At 22.7% G+C, this 11,223-nt stretch overlaps 2 protein-coding genes and 1 long non-coding RNA gene across 6 annotated transcripts in view; 1 reads left to right on the top strand and 2 right to left on the bottom strand.

Annotated features, from left to right (window-relative positions):
• The first annotated feature begins 1,224 nt into the window (after positions 1 to 1,224).
• On the top strand, positions 1,225 to 2,217 carry LOC127284468 (uncharacterized). Its single transcript, XM_051309913.1, has 2 exons — positions 1,225 to 1,539; positions 1,866 to 2,217. Exons 1-2 carry the CDS (start codon positions 1,338 to 1,340, stop codon positions 2,072 to 2,074), a joined length of 411 nt encoding a protein of 136 aa, XP_051165870.1. The 5' UTR covers positions 1,225 to 1,337; the 3' UTR covers positions 2,075 to 2,217.
• Positions 2,218 to 2,344: 127 nt separating this feature from the next.
• On the bottom strand, positions 2,345 to 3,809 carry LOC127284459 (ejaculatory bulb-specific protein 3-like). Its single transcript, XM_051309903.1, has 3 exons — positions 3,374 to 3,809; positions 3,182 to 3,269; positions 2,345 to 2,663 (listed from the first exon to the last, which is right to left on the bottom strand). Exons 1-3 carry the CDS (start codon positions 3,699 to 3,701, stop codon positions 2,555 to 2,557), a joined length of 525 nt encoding a protein of 174 aa, XP_051165860.1. The 5' UTR covers positions 3,702 to 3,809; the 3' UTR covers positions 2,345 to 2,554.
• An 894-nt stretch (positions 3,810 to 4,703) lies between these two features.
• The window catches only part of LOC127284478 (uncharacterized), a 92,481-nt gene continuing 85,961 nt past the window's right edge, over positions 4,704 to 11,223 (bottom strand). For 2 of the 4 annotated variants that reach the window (XR_007843487.1, XR_007843489.1), the window contains exons 9-11: positions 10,122 to 10,270; positions 9,790 to 9,901; positions 4,704 to 4,805 (exon numbers count right to left, since the gene is read on the bottom strand). This is a non-coding gene — a long non-coding RNA (uncharacterized LOC127284478). Of the gene's footprint in view, positions 4,806 to 9,789; positions 9,902 to 10,106; positions 10,271 to 11,223 lie in introns of all 4 variants that reach the window. The other 2 variants (XR_007843491.1, XR_007843490.1) reach the window with 2 other exon arrangements.

Here is an 11,223-nt window from a genome sequence, read left to right as displayed (position 1 = left end):
ATTCGATTTCCTGCAAATGATAATTATTGTTTTCTTGAATCGATTCATTTTTATGAATTTGTTCTTGTTTAGATTCTTTGTCAACACAAAGATAGTTTACTTGATCCAGGGTCACATCCTGTTTTGAATTTATCGATTTGGAATAGCCATTTAATTTGCAAAAAACTTGTTCAATACATTTACACTTTTGTTCATTTTCTAAGGATTTGTTTTCTTTCTTTAAAAAGAATTCATTATATCAGGATTATCGATAAAAAAAAAGTAACATTGCGTGTGACGGGTCTGATGATATAATTTTTTAAAACAAAAAAAATATTAGTTTTTTTCTCTTAAATAATAAATTTTAGAAATGGCTCAGATGACATTTTAAAAAAATAATATATTTTATAAATTTTATAATTAATTCAAAATTTTTAATTTATCCAACCTTTTCTATCAGAAGTGAGGATAAATCTTTAATATTTTTCATTTCAATTCTTTTTCTTTTTTGCCTTTATTTGTCTTTGAGATGTAAATGACTTGCACGAAAACTGCAGATACAATTTGAATAATTTATCATCTCTTTTTTGATTTTATTCTTATTTTTCAAGTTTTTTACTTTTAACTTTTTATGACTATTATTTGATGATTATATGATATGTGTGATTATTTGTAAATATGTTTAATATATTATTATATTATATTATTATATTTTATTATAATTTATATTCATAATATTATTATTTTTATTATATTATTTTTATTATTATATTATTTTTTATTATGTCAAAACAATTGAAGTAAATATTACTCAGTTCACAATATTAAATATTATTTTCTTTTTCAATTTATGATTTTTTGCAACAAAAAAAATGCAGAATTCTGAAAAAGTATAAAAAATTGTGAAAGAGTGGTTAAACATATATCATTAGAAATGTTTCATCAGATAATTAATCATCAGGATGAAATATCTTCTAGTGAAAAATGTAAATTTCGTGTGACTGTCAACACCTCGTTTATAATAATAATATAAAAGCTTTCCATCAAATTAGTATAAATAATTATTGGTTTAGCATTATTCTGAATTAAAATGCTCTCGAATGACGTAAGTCAATACAATTTTTTTTTGTCTTCAGATCTCTTGATTAACAAGTTTTTTTCATCAACTCCCCTTCTCTTACCCTCCATGTTAGAATAAAGTCAATATTGTGTTAACTCGTTTATAAAATTATTCAAGTTCAAAAAATCACTACGTAGAATATAAAAGTCTCCTTCTTACCTATAAAAATAACATTCTTGATTAAGCGCTCACTCGAAATACACAACGGAATAGTTAGAAATATATATTTTTTTCAAAAATGGGAATTTTATCATTTGTTCTCGTCAGTGTTTTGGCATTAATTAGTGTTCAAGCAGAAGATACAGAACATTATCCAATAAGATGGGTTGAAATTGACATAAAACCAATTGTCGATAATGATCGATTATTTAAGAAATACACAGAATGTATTATTTCGGATAAAATGAAGGGATGTCCAAAGGAAGCTACACAAATAAAAAGTAAGATTAATTTCTCTTTTTTTAATTATGAAAATTTAAAAAAAATTTATAACTATTAATAATTACAATTATTGTTTTGAATAGTAATTATTTTCACAATTAATTAATAATTATTATTACTACAATTATTGTAAACAATTGTTTATTAACTAATTGTATATTATAATAATTATTAATTTATTTACTGTATATTATAACAATTGTTACTAATTAATGATTTTTTATAACTATTCTGTGTAATTGTAATTATTTTAATTATATTGACAATTTATATTATACTAATATAATTACTACAAATATACATAAATAAAAAAAAAAAATTCTAGCTGCCGTACCGGAAATAATGGAGACACTTTGCAAAAAATGTCTGCCTCTTCACATTTCTCGAGGAAAGGAGTACGCTGCTTATGTTTGTCAAAAACGACCAAATGAATCTCTTGCCATACTCAAAAAACAAGATCCAACTGGTCAAATTCGAAAACGTTTTGAGGAAACATTTGGAGTTGTTGAAGATTGTAAACATATACACGTATAAAATGAAAAGAGAAAAATTTGTTTTCTTTGTTTTTTTTTGTACTATTCAATTATGTAAATAATTGTCTGATATAAAGTAAGTAAATTTTTATTGTAATATATGTTTATTTAAAAATAAATTTTTATTATATATAAATAAATAAATGAATTTAATGCAAGAAAAATTAAAAATTATGAACAAATTTTTGTATTCATTTTTTATTTTAAAAAAAATAAAAATTTAACAAATATTTGTTCTTATAATAAAGTATTATTATTTTATAAATTATCATTGATACAAATAATTTTTAATAATTATTTTATAATTTATAATTATTAATAATCGAGTACCATATATATTATTATTAATATTCTATGTTATTGTTATTAAATAATAATAATACTTGGTCGTAAAATATTTAAATTGCAAAATTAAAAAAAAAATCGGAATACTTATGAATTTTTAAATAAATAAAAATAAGTGAAAGAAAGATTTTTAATTTTAAGCTGCATTATTATCATCAGGTGGTGGTTCAAAGTATTTTTGTCGATAAATTCCTTGTGGATCGTATTTATTAGCGAGTATTTCAAATTTATCTGCTTCAAATTCCCTGAAAAAAAACAAAATTTTTTACTATTGAAATAAAAATTAATAAAAATTGAATAAAATTGAAAAGATTAATTATATTTGAATTTGTTGTCAAATTAGAAAAACGCAATTGATTTGAACTCAAAATACATATTGTATACATAGGTCACATCATTTGTGAAGTATTTAATCATTAGTGTTCATGGCATGCACAACATTTCCTGTTCTTTTTTTATAATGACGTTCTTTGTCTAAAATGACGTCAGATACAATTTCTCTCTCTCTTTTTTTTAAATCAACTTGAACGTCTTATACATTTCAACTATATTTAAATTTTCTTACTATAAACAATAGTTTAAATCCAAATCTCAATTTTTAACCATACATGAAATAGTCTTCAATAAAATAATATTTAATGTTATAATTTTTAATTTTTATTTATTAAAAAATTAATTTGTATTGACTATAATATAATTAATTAATTATTATTATTAATTATTAATCTATTATAATATTTTTCAATATTTATATGATTAATACCTGAGATGTCGAATAATTTTTACTGCTCCTTCAATTTGACTTTTGGTACATTTAGCACAACCTGTGGCTAAAGCTTCTGGCAAAGATCCTGTGTTAAAAATTAATTAATTTTTTTCTAAAAGTAATTAATTTTCTTTAATTGGAAAATTGAACAAAAATTATTAAATACTTAATAAAGAAAAAAAAACTCACTTTTTAATTCCATACCATCAGGGGGACATGGTCCCTTGGACATAAGACAATTAAAATAATGATGCAAAAGTCGTTTATTGTTTAAAATTTCATCAATATTAACTTTGTCCCATCTGGTCATATATGTATTTTGTTTAGGCCATAAATATCCAAAAGCACCTGGTGGACGTACAAAAAAAATTAGACACAAAATCAACGCAAACATAAATAAACGCACATTCATCTTGGACTTAAATAATATAAATGCGAATAAAACATTGCGCTCTGACTTTATAGTGGAACTTCCTCCACTTTCCTGACGATCCAATTTTGATCCGGTTATTAACATTTTTATATCAAGGCTTCAATATCATATTTTTCTATTAAATAAATGAAAGCAAATTTTTTTTTATTTTGTTGATCTCATGAAATTGGAAAAAACAATTATACATTAAAGAATACAATATATATGTAAGCAATTAAAGTGATAATTGTCATTCTCTTTTGTAATTCTTGTCCGTTAAAACAAGAAAAAAAATTGTTTAATCACTTTTCTACAATCAGGTCGTGATCTACTTTTTCAAAGAGAAATTAACGTTAAAGAAATTAAAAAGAAAGTTGTTTTGCAAAGCTTTTTATGAATAAAAAAATACTTTTTTTTCAATATTTGCTATAACTTTTGGTTGTCTGAATAAAATCTTGGTTAATTTAATTATAAAGTTTTGTTAGTAACATTTAAAAAATTTTTTTTTTAATATTTACATTTTAGTTAAGGAAGTATAAAGAATGGTTTGAGTAATTGCAATTATTATGTAATTCAAATATGAAAATTGGCTTCTCAATAGACTTCGCGGAATCGACACTTTTCCGGAAAAATCAAATTATAATTGATATCAATTGAAAAAATGATGTAAATTGCAGATGTTCTTTATTAAAAGTTGTTTACTTCTCATAAATGACAATTAAACCTATTTTATACACTGAAAAAAAAATTTTCGATTCAAATAATTGATTAGTTGATTATTATCAAATAAATATTTACTTTAAATTAATAATTTTTATTTGAATTAAATAAATTGTATTTATACCAATAATTTTCGTATTTAAAACAAATACCATTAAAATAATAATTATTTAACACAAATAAATATTTATTTGATAGTAGTCAAGTAAACAATTATTTAAATCAAATAAATTTTTTTCAGTGTATACAAAAAGATCATTAAAACATGGATCCCTTAAAAAAAATGTTTAACTTGTATGTTTTTTGTCCATGAAATAAATATTTTTATTTATTCATTTATTATATTTTAAGTTTAAAAATTGAAATAGTTACTCGATGATGTTTTCTACCTTATTATCAATGCATTCACAAAGATTTAACTCCATTGCCAAAGCCACTGAACTTGTAAAACCAGAAACGGCTGTGCTGATATGACCCCATTTTAGTTCACTGCAAAATAAAAATTTTATATCATCTGAATGCATTAAAAAATAATCTAAATTTATTTATATTAAACAATTTTATTATAATTTATTTGAATTTTATATCAGTTGTTGAATTTGCCGCCATTTTTTTAAATATATTCAACAAACATAAACAATCGACGTAATAACGTAAGTTTACACTGTCGATAAAAACAATTTCAAAAGGTAAGTCGTAATTTATCAACTGAGATATTTTTTAATATAATTGTTTTAATACGATAGATATCACTGATAGTACGATTTTCATAAACTACGTTTTTCTTTAAATAAAGAAATTATATTTTAAATTTATTAAAAAAATTTTTTTTAAAAGTATGACAACAGCTCCTATCAGTAGGTAACTATTATAGAAACTTACACTTTGTACAGATCTGTATGACGTGTTGCAAAAATTCTTTAGATTTTTTTTAATTTGGAAAAAAATTGATATAAACTGATATAAACAATTGTTAGAAGAAAAAAATGCAAAGCTTTGTGTTTTCTTCTAAGGGAAAACAATTTATGAACGATTGCAATTGTATTATATCTTGTTTTCTTGATAGTAAAAAACTTTTTTCAATTTATTTTATAAGTACGCTTCTTATCATTAAAGGGCATATCAAAGTCGATGCAATTTTCCCATTGAAGCTCTACGTAAAAATTGCATCGACTTTGACCTACCCTTAATAGACTTATACTTTGATTTAAAAAAAGAATTTAACGAAAGATAAAAAAAAATTACAAGTTGTAATTGAACAAAAACTCTTAAAAACAATTTATTATAGAAAAACAAAATGTTAAAAAAACTTTATAAATTAAAGAAAATTTACCCTCTATTTAATTTATTTCTATTTAAATAGAAATAGTGAAATTGTAATATTTTTTAATTATTATTATTATTATTATTGTTGAAATTAATTTTAATATTATTGTGAAAAAAATTGATGCATTGTGCAAAACAACACAATATGTTTACAAAGTTTAGCCGCCCTTCCGGTTGTACTAAACAAGTTATGAGTATAGTTGTATCTCTAAAGTTTTACGGCACCACATTTTGCACACTTCTATAATATTGAACATCAAAACTTTCAAGCTTCTAAAATTTTAACAATCTGCAGCTATGAATATCTTTATTTGATTTTTTTATTGTTGTTTTAAACAATGATCTTAGAATTTTTGTGCGAAAAAATTCAATTTCAATTCTTTATTTATTCAGAAAAAAGAAAAATGAAATCTTTTATTTTTCTTTAATGAAAATCAATGCTATTGAAAAAGTAGAATTTGTGATGTGTATAAAAATAATCTCTGTTTCGATAAATCTTGAAATTTTATATATATGTATATATATATTAGAGACAGATAAATCAAAGGGGTTAGAGAGGCAAACAAATACTCTATGGGAGAATTCGATTTAGGATTATTGGTTTCTGATTCTGTCAAACTTTGCACATGTATGCATATTGCGTATATTTGTAGTAAAACTCGATTATTTAACAGACACATATGTGTCCGTCGTTTTGCAATAGCTTGGAATTTCAATCAGTATCCTTTGATCATTTCCTCTTGAAATATCCTTTTAATTAAATCTTTTCTAATTCGTTTCCATACTTTTTCTCATTCGTTAAATTAGAATCTTTTATTTATAGAGATTGTAGTTTGTTTTTATTAAAAATATTCATTTTTTTCTATTCGGAAAAAAATTAATAAATTTTTATTTTATTATCAACAATTTATTTATATTATATCTATAATCAATTAGGATTAAAAAAGAAGAAAAAAAATTAAATTAAAATTATTTTTGAATAATATTTTACAATAAAATCCGGAAATTGAATGAAATAGAAACTGTAGAATGACATTATATGCGATAGATGTAACGATAACGCTTGTATATAGGAACGTTATGTATATCTCAAACCTTTAGATGAATTTGTACAAAAGCATCAACAATATTCTCGTATTATATTTTGGATGGGAAACGTGATAATTTTACAATATTTTTTTGATTTAAGAGACTTTTCAATTCTTCGAATATGCAAAGAATTTATTTTTTAACTTTATTTAAAAAAAAATATTTTACTTAAGTAGAACAAAATTAAAAAATTGTCGGAGATGTAAAATTTTATTTAATAACGACAGTCTGTTTTAAGGGATAAAAAGTGTTGATTCTATTCTAAAAATAGAAGATATTTTTGGATTTATTGCGTAAAATTTTTAGGATGTATTTTCACTGGTATTGGGGCTTATTATATATAGGAACTTATAAAGGACGAAACTTGCTTGCATAACTTTACTATTATAGACTCACTTCCTACCCATCCTACATCTCGAAATAATATCGATTTTATACCGCACTTAGTCTTCTTGTAGGCGGAAGAACTTGAAATAATAATTATTATTATTATGCTCATTCTTATTGCAAAAACGACATTTCTCTCAAGTAGAATTACGTATATTTATAAAAGTATTGCAATAGACATACTGTTGCGCAATTTATGAAATATAAATATTTTTTTATCAAAAATCCATCCAACTGAAGTAATTGAAGAAATAATTTTTCAGTTCACAAGAAATTTATACAAAATTCAAAATTTAAATTAAAAAAAATTTTTTTTCTAGTTTAAAAATCTATGAGGTTCTAATTTGAAGTTTAGTACCACCAAAAAAGTTGAAATCTACAACAATATTACTGGAACATTTACTTGAGTTTTGCCCACACCGGAAATAGTACTTCACGATAAAATTTAATTTCCTTTCCGAATCGAATTTAAACTTTTATTGGCTTTCTCTTGTTCTTCCGTTCACAATCTTTGATTCTATATATATTAAAGGTTTTCTTTATACTTAAATGTAAGTAAACTATGAGGTATTAAAAAGCAATGAAGATTAAAGTAATACCGTAAAAGATTAAACTAATCCAATTTTTTTAATTAATTTTTTCTTTCTATTTCTAGGAAGAAAAAATTATAAATAAATAATTAGATTTAATTTTAAGAAAAACTGTTTCCTAAATGTATAATAATTCAAGAAAGTTAGAAACTGATTTTCATGGGAGCAATTAGATACGGATCAAAATTCCAATATGAAAACCGCAATTATTCCTAAAATATGTACCCTTTCAGTAGTCGAAATTAATTATCATTTATATGCAGTTCATTCGCTCCTCTCTCTCCCTTGAATAGTTTTAACATTTCAAGAGTCGTTAAGATTGTTGAGAACATGTTTGCAAATATCTCGAGTACTGCATATCTGAAAATGAAGCTTCAAGTTGATAAAGGGGTGAAGGAGAGTAGGACAGTAAATGAGAGAGAGAGAGAGAGTGGGAGAGTTAAGATACACCTAGACAGATTGAGGAAGCGACAGATATATCGAACTAAGTGCGGTGTTACTGGGAAAATTAATTAAATCCGTATCCATCATGATTCATCTACCTATTATTTTTTTAACATTAATTGAAGCATGAAATTAATAAGAAATTAATTTGTCTCATCAAAATCGAATTTAAATATTATTTAACTTCGATGAGATTCAAATAAATGGTACATATGATTATCCAATTTATTTGTAATTAAAAAAAAAAGAAAAATATCTACAAGAATCGCTCTTAACATTTTTTGTAACTCGACTTTGCAGACTTGTGTGCTTGTTTTATTTTTATATGAAAATTCTGCTTTAATTTATATTTAATATATTTAATCAATATTCTTTTAAGGGACCTTTTGTATTTTAAATATTATTATGGAGCACGTTAGTTTTTAATTTGTGAAATATTAATTTCGAAATGTTAAAATTTTTTATTTACTGCAAATAGTGCGATATTTCGCCAACATAATATTTAGAATTTTTCAGTGAATTTACTTTTAAAAATTAGAAAAAACATTGTTAGAAATTCGGATGATCTCACACTCACTGAAAATCTGTAACATCAATCATAAAATTAACGAATTATACGAAAATTCATTTCTTAACAGGTAAAAGAAAACTATTTTATTTTAATTTTTCTAAATAAATGGCTTATTTTTAAGAAATTAAATCAATTACAATTTTACAAGTGGTACAATTTAATCTCAAAAATAATTCATAAAACAACTGAAACTAAGCCATTTTAACCGAGAATTATGCTAAATTAAAATCCATCTTAATTAGAATTCAATAATATAATAATAATAATAATAATAATAATAATAATAATAATAATAATAATTTTACATTATTATAATGTAAAATATTATAAATAATTATTATAAATTTTAATTAAAAACGACAGGAGGATGTAAATGCTGCAGTGACTGTAATTGCAACCGACTGTAACTGCGATTAATTAAAATAATTATAGGAATTTTTGAAATAGATTAAAGGTAGTAGGAAATTATTCTAGAGAATTTATAAGTTCATGAAAGGTAATAAGTTACGTTGGGACGTAATGACCTGTAAGTAATCTAATTTGGTCTAATGTAGCCGACACATAAATTACTTTTACTCAAGATTTATCTTTTGTAAAATTCTGCTATATATATATATTACACTTCACACTCTTCTTATCATTATATTCAATATTGTTGTTCCAAGATCGATATTATAATCTTATATAGCGATAACTACAATCATATATTTCACAAGTGTATGCTAATAAAATAGATAAACTCCATAATGGTTTAAAACCACCTTCGCAAAATTTAGGCCACGGAATCTATTATCGTGAATTTTGTCTTGCAAGTATGCATCTATATACCATAAGCTTTGTGAAGGATTAATTTTGATATATTTGAAATTGCCATTTTAGTTAAATTCCCTTAATATTTTCATTTAATATAATTAAATTATCAATTAACTTCAATTTAATTTTAACTAATATATATTATAAGGATATAACAAAACTATAAATTCATAATTAGAATTTTTTTTTTGAAAAACAAAATCCTCTTACGATAAAGTTATTTTAGAAAATTGAAATAACAAAAAAAACTTACCAGAAAAGTCCGACATAGGTGAACACAAACTATAACACACGGAGTTGAAAGAAGGATTCCTTTAGTTGTAAACTTTTTATCCCAGAATCCTCTTTATCCAAGACTTTCTTATCTAAAAAAAAAATAAATCGATTTAGATGAAACTTGTAATTCTAAATCTTCCTTTTGATATAGATGTACTATTATTGTTGTTCTTTATAAAATACAATAAATTTAGAATCCTTTTAAAAAAAGAAAAAAAAAACAAAATATGGCTATTAACTATTTTCACATATCTAGCACAAAGTTTACTCGTAATTTTTTGGTACACAATCTACCAATTGTCGTCTTACAGCTTCATTTTTAAAAGAGTGAAGGTGGATTCCTCCTAAAGATTGCTCCTCCAATTGAGCTGTGATCGGCACGACGTGCAAAGAATTTCGAAATATTTTTTTTCTCCTAAACCAGAAATGAGAGTGTGCAAGAGTTAAAGTTAAAAAACCTGCAGAAAAATAGGTTACTTTACTATAATTAATCGAGGAAATAAAAATAATATTTTAAAAATGCTATCAATTATTACAGTAATCATTAGTTATACCTACAATGCAAAAAAAATTTATTTGATTAAAATAATCGGTTTACTTGACTATTATTAAATAAATATTTACTTGGACCAAATAAATTTTATTTGAACTAATAATTTATGTATTTGAAACAAATACCATTTAATTGATTACTTATTGTAATTTAAGTGTAATTTAATTGTATTTTATTTGTACATTATTTGCATTTCATTTGTATTTAGTATTAGTATTTATTTTCTCTTGTATATTATTTGTACTTTATTTGTAATTAATTTGTATTTTCTTTGTATTTTATTTGTATAATATTTGTATAATATCTGTATAATATTTGTATATTATTTGTATTTTATATGCATATTATTTATATTTTATTTGTATTTTACTTGTAATTTATTTGTATTTTCTTTGTAATTTATTTGTAATTCATTTATATTTTATTTGTATTTTAGTAGTATAAGGAATTAGTTAGTACAAAATATGTAATACTGTACAAAGGAGACAAAAAATTCTATTCTTTTTTATTATAAATATTTGATGGTAGTCAAGTAATCGATAATTTAAATCAAATAATAATTTTTTTCAGTGTATTATTAAATGAAACTACCATTGTAATTAACATTTAATTGCAACTAATCAGGTAGTAACCATTTAATTATCAATATTATTATTATTATTATTATTATTTTTAAATACCATTGAGTACTAAATACTACTAAATACTACAATTAATAATAATTGCAATCATAATTAATAAAATTAAATTTAATCTACCCATTTATTGGGTTGATCAAAAACTAAGTTAAAACATAAATAAAAATAAATAAAATAATCATAAACATCAATAAAATAAACATAAATAAAAATTTCACTA

This window comes from Leptopilina boulardi, unplaced genomic scaffold (assembly GCF_019393585.1).
Source record: "Leptopilina boulardi isolate dan_hultmark-lab unplaced genomic scaffold, ZJU_Lbou_2.1 LbouV2_119, whole genome shotgun sequence".
NCBI classification, from domain to species: domain Eukaryota; kingdom Metazoa; phylum Arthropoda; class Insecta; order Hymenoptera; family Figitidae; genus Leptopilina; species Leptopilina boulardi.
This window is presented reverse-complemented; position numbering and strand designations above follow the sequence as displayed.